The sequence below is a fragment of the Rhincodon typus genome, chromosome 25, assembly GCF_021869965.1.
Source record: "Rhincodon typus isolate 14 chromosome 25, sRhiTyp1.1, whole genome shotgun sequence".
Lineage (NCBI taxonomy): Eukaryota > Metazoa > Chordata > Chondrichthyes > Orectolobiformes > Rhincodontidae > Rhincodon > Rhincodon typus.
In genome coordinates, this window is record NC_063356.1 from 23,434,975 (window position 1) to 23,451,270 (window position 16,296).

The window sequence follows — 16,296 nt, forward strand, 5'->3', positions numbered from 1 at the left end:
TTAACTCTGTTTTCTCCTCCACAGATGCTGCCAGACCTGCTGAGCTTTTCCAGCAACTTTGTTTTTGTCCCGTCGTTTACATAGTTTGATCATGTAAGGATGCGTTACGCTGTGCTTTGGAATATTACAACTTTGTACTGCGCAATACTAGATTGTGGGTTCACACCTACTGAGTGTAATATTTCAATCCACCTATTTGGAAATGCGATGACACACCTATGGGGCAGATGGGACTCGGACTCGAACTCAGACTTTTTGGCCCAGAAGCATGGTTTTTTTTGGTTTATGTTGACTTCCAGTGCAACCATCTCTAGCCTCTTGAGAGCATTGTTATTTTTTCATTGCTCCACACAAGAGCAAACTAAATAAATTTTGTATCAAATCACGTAAGGGGCAATGATAAGGCTTTTTTTTAAAGCTGGAGTTTGAAGGAGATTCTCTAAGAAGGAGAGGCAGGAAGGTTTAAGAAAGGTAATTCCAGAACATAGATATATAGCAGATAAGGCATGCTAATGAATGGTGCCGGGATTAAAGAGGAGATGTGCTGCAGAAGGTCAGAATTAGGAATGCAGGTAGTGGTTCTGTTTGAGGGGATGTGCATGGGTGTGGTTTGTGGCAATTTCAAGGATCAGCAATGGATGAATCTGAAGAAAAGGTTAAGAACTTCAAATTGAAAGTATTTGCTTAATAGCAGACATTAGAATGACAAGTGAACAGGATCTTGTGTCTAATCATTAACTGTTAATGACCTAGTAAAATTTTATTGCTACAAGGATATCACAGCTGAACTCTGGGTCCACAAATATGTATTCATGCATTGCTGAGAAAATAAGCATTTTGTCAAAGCTTTTTGTGCTATTCTCATCAAAATAATTCACAAGAATACCAATGCAAGGGAAAATGAACATTATACTGCATGAGAAGGAAGTGTCAATAGTTTGGGAAATGGACTGTGGTAGAGTCTTTGCCATGGTGAGTGCACCAATTAACAGTGATTGACAGTTAGTTAACTGTTAGGATTGTTTACATTTTTGGCCTTAATTGCTGGCATCCCTCCCCTAAAAAAAGTTATTGAATGGTTGTATTTATTTTGTTGAGTTGAAATAGGTGTAGTACACGCACATGTTCTGTCTGCCACGTGCATTAATATATCCAGCTTCTGGTATATGCAATACTTCATGCTGCAACCCTGACTGGCACAACTAAATTGGTTGTCAGTGCAATTCATTGCAAATTCAGGATTATCTAGCAAATATTTTCCAATTAGAGAAATGGATCTTGTATTGGATACTGTTGCGAGTTTTGCAAGCATGGATATGGTCAAATTCCTTGCTTGTTTGAACACCTGCAGTTTTAAAGCAGGATATTGCATGTAGATTGGCCTAACAATTTCTTGGTGAGATGCAGTCTCTTAGTAAAGAAGATTTTGTCTTTTTTTCAGCTTGGTAGTTAGAGCATCAGGATGAGGTTAATGTTAAGTTAACAGCGTATGGCGGAGGTATGTGCTCTACTCAGTGCTCTTTTGTTTACATTATATATTCAAATAAGGATCCTTTACTAAAATCTTCATGGCTATCCAGAAAGATTTCTGTAAGGACTGATCAAAGCAAAGAAGGGACTCTTGCCTTTCCACTGAAATTGTGCCTAACATTTGCTGTAGCAAATGATCCAGACTTGATACCTATAAATTAAATGCAGACCTTTGGTAACAGCTATTTTTGTTAGCTGTCTCTTGTTTTAATGATGTTTTTTGCATGCTATAACATGATTTTTAACTGACCTCTGACACTTGTTTGAACTGTAAAATACAAATTTGCTCAGCGGCTACTCAAGGCCAACTGACTTGGAACTGAAATTAGCGTGCAAATTGTGCTCGGATGAAGGAACCTGCTATAAGCTTTCATTACTATATTGTGATAATTTTGGCCTTGTGCCTAGCAATAAAAACAAGAAAAAACCGTATAGAATTCTTTCTATATTGTATACAAGTTGTAATACATGATCAGAACTATGCACAGTACTCTACTACATGTTCTTGTATCATTTCAATCTTGCTTCTACCTTTCAAGGCTTTCACTGTGGATTTCAACTCCACTGCACAATTTATGGCCAATAACGTTGATGTAAAAGTTTTGATCCCAGCTGATGCTACTACTGGTTAAATTAAATCTTAGAATGATGTCTGTCTTGATGGATAAGCAGACCTGGCTGTAGATTTGGCATTATCAATAAAACAGAAGTTCATGATACAAAAGAAAGTAAACTAAAATAAAAGAAAGCAATCTATCTACAGATGTCACATTTCAAAGATTCAAATGCATGGCAAAGCAAGATCCCCGTTTATTCACCAACATCATCACTTTGCAGTTACTTAAAAATAAATCCAGAGAAGTTCCTTCCTCATCAGATCTGTTTACTTAACTGTTTTTCATTAAACCTCCGTTACTGTCCTACAAATTGAGGCTTTTTCCATGAAATATTTGCGCACTGAGATCCTAGACTTTTCTAGTCTTTTTATAATCTGTAGAGTTGCAACCAAGCAGTCCTGGTCTGGGAATTTTCATAAACTATATCCTTGTTATTGAGGTACCTTATTCCCTTCTCTGCTCTGAATAATCTACTTTTCTGGGATAAAAAATTTAGCATCTGATCTCAGTCAGGTCTCTTTCAAACTGCCCCAAAACGTTCCAATATCTTTGTTTTTCTGGGGTAAAATCAGTCCTTGATTATTCTAAACACAGAGGTAAGCAAATGTCTTTCAATGTTTTCTCTTCCTGTCGTAAAGCCAGACAATAGAGCATTCAAGTGGGTTGGTAGAATGTTTGTGTACAGCAAGAACACTCTCACCTGGGACCATTTGAACCAGAAGACCTGTCTCATGCTGTGTAAATGTGACCTGTACAACAGTATTGAGTGCAGTCCTAATATTAATTTTATGTTTTCTTGCTTCTGGCTTCTCATAGAATCTTAAGTACAGAAAGATACCTTTCGGCCCAACAAGTGTGCATTGACTAAATTACCTCCAAATCTACATTAGTCCCACATTCTAGCACCTGGCCCATAGTCTTGAATGAAATGATATTTCAAGTATTCATCCAAGTACTTTTCAAGTGTTGTGGGGTTTCCTTCCTGAACTAACCTCCCAGGTGGTGCATTCCTCTGGGTGAAAAACCTCTTCCTGAAATCCCCATAAATCCTCTGCCTTTCAACTTAAAATTGTACACCCTTGTTATTGAGCCTATTGACTTTAAAGAAAAGAAAATGAAGAAGAAATTCATGTTTTATGTCTAACGTCAAGATCTTTGGACTCTTGGCTCAGATAAAACACTGTATCTCAATCATGCTTCATGAAACAGCACTGAATGATGCCCAGGTGTATTGAAACTTCAGCTTGCTTAGGCTTCTTCGTACTGACTGATACGGCTAAATTCTGATGTGGATTCAGAAATGAGAATTTCTTATAGAAAATGTCATTTCCATAGCTAGGCAATAGCTAATAGTTTAAGACAATTGGCACACTTGCTGATGAAATGTATTCATTCAGGTATTCATAATAGACATATTATTTGACCAGCCTGCACTTGCAAAAGCCATAGCAAAATGCCTAGAGTCCAATTTGATTTCAGATCATTAGTAAGCTAATAATTACATGAACAAAATACTTGAGATGATCATTGGAGCATTTGAGATGGCTTACATATGCTAAAAACCACAGATATTTGTAGGGATTCATTCTGTGCAAGAAAATTAAATATATTCAAGTCTTTTATATTTTCTGAATTACCTTAGAGCTTGGGGAGTCGATAGTGCCCATGGTAAATTCTTGGCCTTTCACAGCCAAGCAATCAGAATCTTTTTCTCCTGTGGTATAATTTGACGTAATCATTTTAAAATTTGGCAATCTTGTAGTTGTTACAAGACAAAAAGTTTTGGCAACGTGTCTTTTTTTTCCTGCAGTACTCCAACTCTACTACCAATTGACTTTTGTGGAACTGCGCTGCCGTGTTAATTAAACGATAACACATTGTGCAAATAATATAACCTGGTTCCGAGTTCTGGAGTGGTTACTTATATTCCAGTGAGCTTTTGACTGACACCAGAGAGCACAGTTACACCATCTCGGGTTTCCAGGGCATAGAGCAACCAGTTATCACCACTCATGGCCATCCATTTGGCTGCATGGCTTTTGATCATCCTACCTAGGAGTGTGTATGTGTGAAATATGCTTGTGTTGTTGAACTGTTATATAATCCTGGCTTCGGCCTGTACAATTTTTTTTATTGTATGTTTTGATAAGATTTTGGGTGTTTACCTAGCTATCCTTCTCATCCAAAGCATGAAACAGTTTTTCAAGCTGTTTTGTTGCTTCTGCATCATACAGGGTAGCGAACGCATGGAAATTAAAGTGCTATATTACACATTATATACATTATTAATCCGATAACAATTAATCATAGCAAAACAAAATATTGAATCAGACATTTTGAGCTTGCATATTCGAGTGTTTCATCAAGCTTTTAAAGTATAATTAGAGAATAAATTACTTCAACTTGTTAGTCATATCTATAATTCAGAACTATTTCCTGCTTCTGACAAATTGTTTGGGTTGCCCCTTTAAACAGTGCAAGTATGCCCTCTTGAGGCACTTGTATAGAACGAGGCTTTGGGTATGTTGCAATCAAAGGTAACATTGGATTAATATTCATGAAAATTAGCATGAAAACAATACTTCACGTTTCATTTGTCTTTGAGAAACCTAGTCTTCATTTGTTGAATTTCATAATTATCCCCTTGGAAAACAATAACTTGAAGTAGGTAAAGATGAAGATCTAGAAATGTGTGTGTAGAATGTTCAAAGGTTTCCAGGTTTCCTGCTTGAGCTGTATTTTAAGTTTTCTGGTTACCCATTTCACATTGTCTGTAGCATAGCTTTGTTATTCAAAATTTTACGTGCATGATAAGACCACTGAATATATCTAAAACCACTGTGTACACCTATTTTACTCCATTCTCATCTTCCATATTCCTTATAACCTTCTGACTATATTTCATTTCTTCCCAATAACGACATCTTTGTTTATTTTGTACCTGTCACCTGAGGTGTTTCACTGAAGCATTATAAAACAAAATGAGATGCTATATATTTGTGAAGATGATCCAAGTTTAGTCAAAGTAAATTTTAAGGAGTGTCTTTTAAGGAGAAAAACAGCATAAAAGGGTGGGGGTAGGAATTCTAAAGCTCGGAGTCTAGCCAAGAGGAGTGGAGATAGCTCTGCATATTGCAGTAGTGGATGAAATTACAGAAAGAGAGTGGGGTGAGACAGTGGAAGGATTTGAAAATTTTAAAATTGAAGTGTCTAATCGGTTTCATTATAGACCAGGGAATGTGGGCCTGATCGATATTTGGTACAGTTTAGGAGATGTACAGCAATGTATTCAGTGAACTCAGCACTATGGTGAGTAAAATGTGAAAGGCTGGTCAAGAGTGATAGAATAATTACATGCTCTAATACGTTATGAAATTTCAGAATACATGAAAATGTTAACATAAGTGATCTACTAAAATCACCTTCTCAAATTGTGTGACTTTTGACATTCTGAGACAGATGATATGGATGTGGTAAAACTGAAACTCATTACATGTTAGACATATATAAAAAGAACCCCATCAAATTGCTTCTGCTCCATCCTAGACTGGAAGATTTTCCAAGTGTCAAGTGATTGAAGTACAAGACACTGGTTGAATCTCAGTGAGAGTATTACACCCAATTCTGAGTGCTGTATTTTCAGAAAATATGAAAGTATTGGTGAGATTATGAACCTTTTCCACAAGTATTGTTTCAGGAATGAGGACTTTCGGTTATGAAGATAGATTGGAGCAGGTTTTCTATTTCTCTTGAAAGAAAGAAGATTAAGAGAATTAATGAAAGTATTCAAAATTATTAATATTCCCTGTAATTTTTTTTGCTGCATGGACCTCCAAAGCCCGTGTGCGGCAACAATTTCTGGATCTGCATTCAGTGCATGGCACACTGATCAACTACACAGAACTTAGGAGGAACCTTGAAGCTCTGAAGCTTAGTGGGAACATTGGTCTGGATAGAGAGGATAGGGAGTAACTGTTCCGTCGTTTTAAAAAAAATCAGAATGAGAAAGCACAAGATTTAAAGTAATCAGTAAAGGAAGCAAAAACAACATGAGGAAATCTTTCATGCTGTGAGCAGTTAAGATGTAGAGTGCACTGCCTGAATATATAGGGGAGGCAGGTTTGACAGGGAATTAGGCTGTTATCAGGAAAGGAGAATGATATGCAGGAAATAACTTCTGGAACCTGAAATTGTTGCCATCATCGGCATGCTGATGCTAATTACTGTGTGTAGAATCTTGGATCAGCTTAAAAGTGGGAGAATGATACCGAGTTGCTCATTTGGAGAAACAGTAGAGACAGTGGTCAGAATGGCCTCCCTCAGCACTAATCCTGTGCTGCTATGACAGCACAGTATGTGTAATCATCTTGAGGAGATGGTAGGAAATGCCGATGCTGGAGTCTGAGATAACAAGGTGTAGAGCTGGATGAACACAGCCGGCCAGGCAGCATCAGAGGAGCAGGAAAGCTGATGTTTCAGGTCTGGACCCTTCTTCAGAAATGGGGGTGAGGAAGGGGACTTTGAGATAAATAGAGAGAGGGGGAGGCGATGATGGAAGGTGGATAGAGGAGCAGATAGGTGGAGGGAAGACCGACTGGTCAAGGAGGCGGGGATGGAGCCAGTAAAGGTGAGTGTAGGTAGGGAGTTGGGATGGGGGTTGGTCAGTGAGGTGGGAGGAGCGGATAAGTGGAAGAAAAGACGGACAGGTCAAGGAGGTGGGGACGAGCTGGGCTGGTCTTGGGATGAGGTCGGAGGTGGGGAGATTTTGAAGCTTGTGAAGTCCACATTGAGACCGTTGGGCTGCAGGGTTCCCAAGCAAAATATGAGGTGCTGTTCCTCCAGCCTTCGGGTGGCATCGTTGTGGCACTGGAGGAGGCCTAGGATGGACATGTCGTCCAAGGAGTGGGAGGGGGAGTTGAAGTGGTTCGCGACTGGGAGGTGTAGTTGTTTGTCACAAACCGAGCGTAGGCGCTCCACAAAGTGGTCTCCAAGCCTCTGCTTGGTTTCCCCAGTGTAGAGGAGGCCGCATCGGGAACAGCGGATACAATATACCACATTAGCAGATGTGCAGGTGAACATCTGTTTAATGTGGAAGGTTTTCTTGGGGCCTGGGATGGGGGTGAGGGGGGAGGTGTAGGGGCAGGTGTAGCACTTTCTGCAGTTGCAGGGAAAAGTGCCAGGGGTGGTGGGACTAGTAGGGAGTGTGGAGCGGACGAGGGAGTTACAGAGAGAGCGGTCCTTCTGGAAGGCAGATAAGGGTGGGTTGGGCAAAATGTCCTTGGTGGTAGTAGGGTCAGATTGCAGGTGGCAGAAGTGGCAGAGGATGATGTGTTGAATCCGGAGGTTGTTTGGGTGATACGTGAGGACGAGGGGAATTCTGTCTTTGTTGTTACTGCGGGGAGTGAGTGTGAGGGATGAGTTGCGGGGAACGCAAGAGATACAGTCAAGGGTGTTTTCGGCCACTGTGGAGAGGAAATTGCGGTCTTTGAGAAATGAGGACATCTGAGATGTCCGGGAGTGGAATGCCTCATCTTGGGAGCAGATGCGACGTAATCATCATGTCACTTTTCTTTCTTTAAACAAAGGACTTTGAACTTGTGCATGTCACCTGATGTCCATAGCTATATTTCCTATTTGCTTTTGAACGCAGCAGCTGCTTACAAATATTGGTTTCCATCAGAAAAAACATCAAACTGGCTGCAAGTCAACAAAGCAACCAAGGTAATAAAGAGCAATGCTTTGAAAGTGGAAGAAGGGTTTGCCAACATGTTTCAACTTCAGGCTGACCTTGAATTCAAGGACTTCTTGGAAATTCAAGTATACAAATACTCAAAATTACTGAGAAACTACTGCTTCCAAATTCTTCATTTCAACTAAAAACATCAACTTGTCTTCAAAACCATATGCCTGTCACAGAAGGGAAATTGAGAATTTTAAATTGTAATAGTATTGTTTCTTTTGCCTGTTTTTTAATCTTTTATGTGAGTGATAGTGCACATACTCTCACAGACTATCATGTTTTTGAACCTGGAGCAAGTGGGTCTAATAAATAACATTTTTCATTTTAAAACTTAGAAAAAGCTTGCTGTGGAATTATTTAATTGGGGCAATCATTCTAAGGGCAGGAAGACAAGTCTCACATCGTGAACAGATTGATTTGGAGTAGTGAAATAACATAACCACTATCATTGACAGAATATAATCTGGGCATCAAGATATCAGGCATAGGTGAGAGTCTCAGCAGCAGAATAACTGAGGTGGACAGAAAGTGGTTATATTACAGAGGTGGAAAGAGGTGATTTTTCAATGCCACAGATACGTCATTGAAAGCTCATTGCTGGGTCAAATTTAATACAAAGATTGTGAATAGTTTTTTCTGCCCGAAACAGTTGTCTGGGATAGGGATGGCATTGGCAGAAAGTGATTGGAACTTGAGCTGAGAACTGAACACAATGACTGAAGTTGTCCCAATAAATACCAGTGCATCCAATTATATGGATACTGCATAAGCAGCCCGACAATTTAAAGATAGTGGAGAAGTTGAAAGAGGTAATGCTGAGGTAAAGACAACAAGGTGCAGGGCTGGATGAACACAGCAAGCCAAGCAGCATCATAGGAGCAGAAAGGCTGACGTTTCGGGCCTAGACCCTTCATCAGAAATGCTGAGGTAAAAGTGGGTGCCATAAACATACTTGTAGAAATGTAGGATCATCTGACATGTGAATTGTTCTCATCATGCACAGTTTTGTTCACATTAGTGTAAAAATGCTGTTTGACCATGTGAACTGCAGAAAGGCACAGGAATGCAGGAACAGAAGTAGGCTATTTAGCCTTTGAATCTCTCCTGATCTTCATGGTTGATCTCTGACCTAAATGAAAGAACAAAAAACAGTACAGCAAAGGAATAGGAGCTTCAGCCCATAAAGCCGATGTCGACACATGATGCTTTTCTAAATTAAAAACCTTTTGTCTCTATGTGGTTTGTATCTTTTTATTTCCTGCCTATTCTAGTATCTGTCAAAATGCCTCTTAAATATTGCTGTTGTATCTGCTTCTATCACCGCATCTGGTGGAGTATTCCAGGCACTTAACACCCTCAACTCCATTTCTGTCTAAAATTGAGGGAATTTAACAGAACTTTAGTGGTGGCAGCCAGCTGATAGGCACATGCAAGGCTATCCACCAGCTCTAAAAGGCTGCAGGTTTGCTAAATTAGTGCATTTCTACTCCTTGAGACAGCAGGTCACACCTGATTGGCTGGCATCTCTAACCACTTGGCATTGCCAAAGTTACTGAGGCTGCAGGCAGGCCTACACAGAAACCTGATGGAACCTGGATACAAGTATGTTGGGGCATTGTCAAAAAATTTTGCCATGTTAAAAATGGGGAGGCTGGGGTGGGCTTTAAAGTACATAGGGGGTAGGAAAGAAGAGCAGCTATCTTTTGTGCACATGTCTCTGGGCACAGGAAACCCTCCAAAGACAATACTGCATTTCTTCCAGCCATTTTAAAAACTCCAACTGTATTGCAGTGTGGGCAGTATAAAACTGGGGACAGTTGATATTTCAGCATGCTTAATCGACACTTTATTATTTATTTATGCAGGGTGGATGACCTGCTGATTTCGGGACCTTTTGTGAGCTGTGTAATAGGAGAAACTAATTATTATGCAGCTATTTATAACTATATTTTTGTATTAATTACTTTGTTATTTTTGTAAAATTATATTCTTATTTGAAATAAATTAAGAGGAATTATTTTCTAAAAATATGAATGCTAAAACTTTAATCTATTTGAGGCACAGATATTTATTGAATGGAGTGTAGGAATAAATCTGCAGAAAAGAAAATGAAAAGAATTGAGTTATAGAATGTGAATGCCAGCATACCAAATAGGATGAGGCAGCAGTTTATATGTTGCTATACGTAATATGTTGCTGCTATTGTTCATTACTTGAAGATTTAAGCTTACAGTTGTAGTTGTTTATAAATCATAATTGGTATTATCAATAAAAATATGCTTGCAATGAATTAAACCCTTAAACCTGCATTATAAGGGGCCTGGTAGTTATTTTCTCCATTGAGTCTTTTGCTGTTCTGGTGAGCTCTCACATAAGCGCACTTAAGTAACTGTGAACTTGAAGGAAAGATCCTTGATTCATGAACTTGTAACAAGCATGTATTGTTTTGTGTTATTAACGTGCATGAGCAATTGTATGCTTTTTATAAAAGGCTGAGAAATTGTGGCTCTGCCATCATCTGAGAGGAAAGAACAAGTTAATTAATATTGATGTTCAAGTTTCTTCAGAAACAATTAAAATACTGCATTATTTGCAATTAATGTATATTCATTGAAAATCAGGAATAGAAGTGGTTTTGATTCAGTTATTTGCCTGTGTTTCTGGTAGTCATATGTATTTGTAAAGGTTGAACAAGAGCAGCTTGCTCTATGGTACATTTGCAACACAGTGGGTAGATGGAAGTATTGTGGTAATGTCACTGGGAGTATGCTCTAGGAATATAGGTTCAGATCCCATCACAGGAGGAATTCAAATTCAGTTAGAATCTGGAGCTTAAAATGCTACTGTTTGTAGTGGTGACCATGAACCATCCTCAATTGTTGTCAAAATCTGGTCTGTTAATGTCCTTCAATCTGCCATCTTTTTTTTGGTCTGGTTTGCATGTGACCCCAGATTGTCTCTTAACTGCCCTCTGAAATGGCGTAGCAAGCCATTCCATCCAAGAGAAGAATAGGAGTGGGGAACAAATGTGATGTGTGCATTCCACGAAAGAAGAATATTGTGTGAAATAGGTAACAGTGCATTAAAGTATTGACTAGGGAGAAGGGCATAACTGATATAACATTGCTCTCAATTTAAACACACAAAATTTTCTCTGTCCAGATACCGAATATATTTGAGACGTAGCTTGGTTCACTTATGCTTTGTTTCTGGCATAGGAATTGATGTTGAGGCTGCAAGGAAAGAGGAGGAACACCGAATGCTTCAGGATGCCCGACAGTGGCTGAACAGTGGCAGAATCGAAGATGTAATAAACACCAAATCAGGTGGCACAGCTCTCCATGTGGCTGCTGCGAAAGGCTACTTGGAGGTTTTAAAGTAAGTGCTTGTGAGATGATTGAGTATCATGATATGCTGGCCATTGCATCAGTGAGAAAATAGCTTATGGCTGTTTAAATGAAATAATACGGATAGGTTTTGCTGCTTCCTGAATAAGTAAATGTGGCAATTTTGTAGTGAGATGATACAGGGGAATAAGCTGTCTTTTGGGCTGTTTTGTGATTTCTGCGACAGTTTGTTTTGTCCTGAATACGCCATACTTTTATTGGGTGTGGGTGAAGTGGCTGTTATTCATCTATTAGTCCTGATTTGAGGTTTGTCAAGCTATAGCTTATCACAGCTGAATTCATTCCTAATACCCAGACATGCATATTTTCCATCAAGGATACGTGGTTAGCAACCAGCTGTTGTTATTTTGCTCTTTCTCTGGTTCCAGTTCAGATGCAAATTGCAGTTCCCTGCCCACAAACCTCCTTGCTGTTCACCATACATCTGCTTCAACGCAGTTCTCATTAAAGAAACAAAGATTAACATTTTTGCTGAACTAATTGCTGAACTTAGTGTGTTCTGCTTATTCTTCTTGAAGAACTAAATACAAAATGAGTTCTCTACTTTCTGCAAGTATAGTATTGATTCTAAAGATTTTGAAACACATGGGGGAAAATAAAATCCTACTAATACCAAAAGCAACCTTTTACAGTACCCAATCAAAGAGAATTTTCTCATCTATCACTTCTGTAGGGCTTAATTTAACTAAGGCTTCAACTCCCAATATTGAGAATCAGATAGACTCTTCCTGGAGCATTCATAGAACTGAGTTTTTAAACTTTGTCAGCTTCAGATAACTTCTTCAGGGTTTTAACCAAATATTTCTGGTCAGGAAGTTTTACAAAACTCATTACACTGAGGTAATCTCTTTATTAACACTAACTAATTCCTTTTCTCGAGCCACTGTTTTCCACAGCCCACTTTGGCCAAAACCCTGCAGTGCTGCTCAAACTGAAACTAATAAAAATTATTTTTTCCCTCAACATGTTGGTATTTCTCCAATCAAGGATAAAAACGATTCAGTCCTGAACTTCGAAAGAGAAGTCAGATGCTCAACTGTTTGTTTTGGGAGAATTTTATGAACAAACAATGTAAAGAGAATTCCAATACTCTCCAGAGGTCTTTCTCTGGTACTGTTTTAAAATAAAGCAGAATGGCTACAGAAAGACAAGTGAATTGCAGCTAGATCAAATTCAAAAATAATTTATACCAAATTGATGCTTTGGGCTGCATGGTGGCTCAGTAGTTGGCACTGCTGCCTCACAGCACCAGGGACTTGGGTTTGATTCCAGCCTTGGTTAACTGACTGTGTGGAGTTTGCAAGTTCTCTCCAAGTGGTGCAGTTTCCTCCCACAGTCCACAGATATGCAGGTTACATGGATTTGCCATGCTAAATTGCTCATAGTGTCCAGGGATGTGCAGGCTAGCTGGGTTACCTAAGGTAAATATGGGGTTACAGGGATATGGTAAGGAGCTGAGTCTGGGTGGGATGATCTTTGGCAGGGGGCTGGTGCAGACTCTGAGTCTGAATGGCCTCTTTCCACACTGTGTGAGAATTCTCTGTTTCAAAAACATGATTATTATATTCATTATTTAAACATTTTCAGTTAATCTACTTACGTAAACCATATGACAACCAGGCATAGGAGCACAAGTAGGCCATTTTGCTCATCGGGTCTGCTGTGCCATTCCATGAGATCATGGAGGAGAACCTGCAAGTCATCTTTAATCCTAAAATATCATTACAGAAGCTTGGGTTCTCCTTTTGAGTGAAGCAGATTGAAGTGAAATTTAATAGAAATGTATGAGTTTTAAAAAGTTTAAATAACATGGACATTAAAAGCTGTTACCGCTAGCTGAATATGCAAGAAATATGGGATATTGCCCTACACAAAACTCTAAATCAATGTGTGGACTTGATGCTTATGCACTGAGCTATTATGGCATGCAAGCAGCTGCCTCAGAGGTTGTTGGAAGCAGAGGTAGTGTTTTAATAGACAACTGGATGTGTACTTAGAAGTAAACCTATACCCCCCTTAAAAAGTGGGAGAATGAGTCTGATTGTACTGCTCTACAGAGGGCTGGCATAGACTCAACAGACTAGATGACCTCCTGTGCCTTAACGATTCTCTGGTACTTGTTTTCTAGGCTGCTGATACAGGCTGGATATGATGTAAATGTCAAGGACAATGATGGGTGGACCCCACTGCATGCTGCTGCCCATTGGTGCAAAGAAGAAGCCTGTAGAATCCTTGTGGAGAATTTTTCTGATATGGAGGCTGTAAATAAAGTGGTCAGTTGTTTTTAACAAACTGGTTTTCATTTTTGAATAGCTTCTAAATATCTAAATTTTTGCATTTGGTTATTGGCTATGAATACTTTTTAGTTAGAAATAGATGTTGATTACAGCACAGGAGGTGGCTGTCTGGCCTATGTTTTCTGCACCGGCTTTCTGAATAACCAGTTCAGATAGTGCCAATGACCCACCACTCCCTATAACCTTGTATGTTCTTCCTTTCCAGATTATAATCTAATCCATTTTTTGAATGCTTTGATTGAAACTGCCTCGTCCATATTTTCAGGCAATGCATTCCAGATTTTAACTACTCGTGTGAAAATGCGTCTTATCAACACTCTAATTAGCTAATTATCTTGAGTTCTCTTGTGTTCTTGATCCTATTACAAGGAATAGTTTATCCCTTATTACCCTTACCGTACCCCTTATTTTGAATACCTGAATAAAAATGTCTTCTAAACTTTCTACTCACTAAGAAAAACTTGCAACTTCTCCTATCTATCGTCATAACTGAGTTCAGTCTTGGAACCATTCTTGTGAATCTTTTTTCCACCTGCCTTCCACCTTCAATGATTTATACACATGTACACACACATTCCATTGCTCCTCTGCCCCTGTAGAATTATACTCGTTGTTTTACTTTATTGATTGGTGTTCCTCCTATCAAAATGAATCACTTCATACTCCCTTGCATCGAATTTCATCTGTCACTTGCCCACCCATTCAACCAACTCTTCTGTGTTCTTTTGAAGGTCTGCGCTGCCCTTCTCACCATTCACAATGCTTCTGTGTTCTGTATTATCTGCAAATTTTGAAATTGTTTCTAGAAGCTTTCCACCACTGAAGTCCCTTAGTTGCTCAGCTTATCTTTACAGCCTTCTTTGAAAAAAGGATGTGAACATTTGCAATTCCACAGTCCAGTGGTATCACCCTTCAGTCTAAGGAAGGTTGGAAAATTCTGAACAGTGCTTCTGTAATTTTTGTCTTCCCCTTCCCTCAGAATACTGGTATGCATTTTATCTGTTTCTAATGCCTTCTCAACTTTTAAGTGTAGTCAGTCGATTCGTTACAATTTTCTTAGTTATTTTAAATGCTTCAAATGACTGAATTACCTCACCTTTAATCTTGATCTGAGCCGAATCTTCCTTGGTAAAGACAGATGTAAAATATTATTTAGTACCTCAGCAATGTCCCTACCCACCCATATATAAAACTATTTTGGTCCCTAATCAGGCCCATTGATCCTTTTACCTACCTTTTCCTATTGTTATGCCTGTGGAAGATTTGGAATTTCTGTTCATGTTAGCTGCCGGTTTCTTTTTGTACTTTCTTCTAATTTGTTTTCTCGCTTGCCCTTTGAACCTTCTGTGTTAAGCAGAGTTCTCAGTCGTGTTATCCACCTGGCATTTGTCAAAAGCTCACATTCTCTATTTCAGCTATCGCTCTTTAGTCTTCTGGGGATCTCTGAATTTATTTGCTTTAGGTTTCCCTTTGTGGGAATATACCTTGCCCCTGCCTAAACAGTTTGTTCTTTAAAGATGGCCTTACTCAGTTACTGCTTTTCCTGCCAATCTTTGGGAACATAAAAACTGGAACTTTCTCCCCCCAGTTTATTATTCTTGTATTGGATTGCTTTTGGTCCCTTATCATAACCAAAATAAGCCTTTTATGAGACAGTGATCATTTACCTATTGGCATTTGATCTGCTTGTCCCACCTCATTCATAGGACTAGCTTTAGCAGTGGTTCTTTTCTCATTGAACTGGAAACACTTTCCTGTAGAAAATGTTCCTGAACGTACTTCAGGACCTATTGCTTCTATATCGGTCTATATTTGGGTAATTATTACAGTCCCCCATTATACTATTCCATAATTCTTGCAGCTATCTGTAATTTTCTTTGAAAATTGTTCTTTTACAACTTTCCCACTAGTTGGTGTCTTCTAAACTTAAACCAAGCAATTTTTTAAATTCTGTTCTTGAGGCGCTGATCCTCCTCTATTTCGATCTGTGATGTTCTCCTTAATCAATACTGCCACATCTCCTCCTTTTCTTCTTTTCCCATCTTTCGTTGCCCCTCCCATCCAAAGATAAATACAGCTGGTACATCCATAGTGTCATGGAGTTTCTCTGGCAGCTCTTTCCAGATGAGCCATCACTCTCATCAGTGTACAAGACGGAGTACTATTTAGAAAGCTGGGTGCACTCGGAGGCATCCTGCACCATCTGCCTGTTTCTTCTGGATTGTCTGGCAATCGCCTATTTCCCCTCTTTCTGTTTACTGTTAAGCTGAACATCAACAAACAAGCTACCAAAGAAGCTATCAATTTCATTTTGAAATATATTTTACACCAGATACTGAGCCATCCCCTCCAGCCCCCACAAAATCATTTTTTAAGAAGATTGAATCCAATTTGATTGTACATTGTTTCAGCTGGAACAAATGAATCTGATTCATCTGCTTGCTGAACTTTCACCTTTTGTTTCATTCAGAGTTTCATAGAAAGGTGGTCATGTTAGTAGTACAGGTTGGAAAAGTCTTTTCAAAGAAAGGGCAGTGAAAGGCATTGTGTTTCTACACATGAAATTCATCATGTATCATGTGCCGTTGTAACATCATTCCTGTTGTGGTAACAGGTGTAACGAGAAAAATGCTACCAGGCCAGTGATACTGTTTCTTGGCTGATCAAAAACATTTGAGAATGACCTTGGATTGTCATTTATTCCT

The 16,296-nt window shown here is 39.1% G+C and overlaps 1 protein-coding gene across 1 annotated transcript in view; it reads left to right on the forward strand.

The window, feature by feature from the left end:
* LOC109927189 (protein phosphatase 1 regulatory subunit 12B) overlaps positions 1 to 16,296 on the forward strand; it is a 236,077-nt gene that overhangs the window by 78,867 nt on the left and 140,914 nt on the right. Inside the window, exons 3-4 of the mRNA XM_048611836.1 lie at positions 11,050 to 11,265; positions 13,423 to 13,567. Of these exons, the coding sequence (XP_048467793.1) occupies positions 11,050 to 11,265; positions 13,423 to 13,567 (361 nt within the window). The remainder of the gene's footprint in view (positions 1 to 11,049; positions 11,266 to 13,422; positions 13,568 to 16,296) is intronic.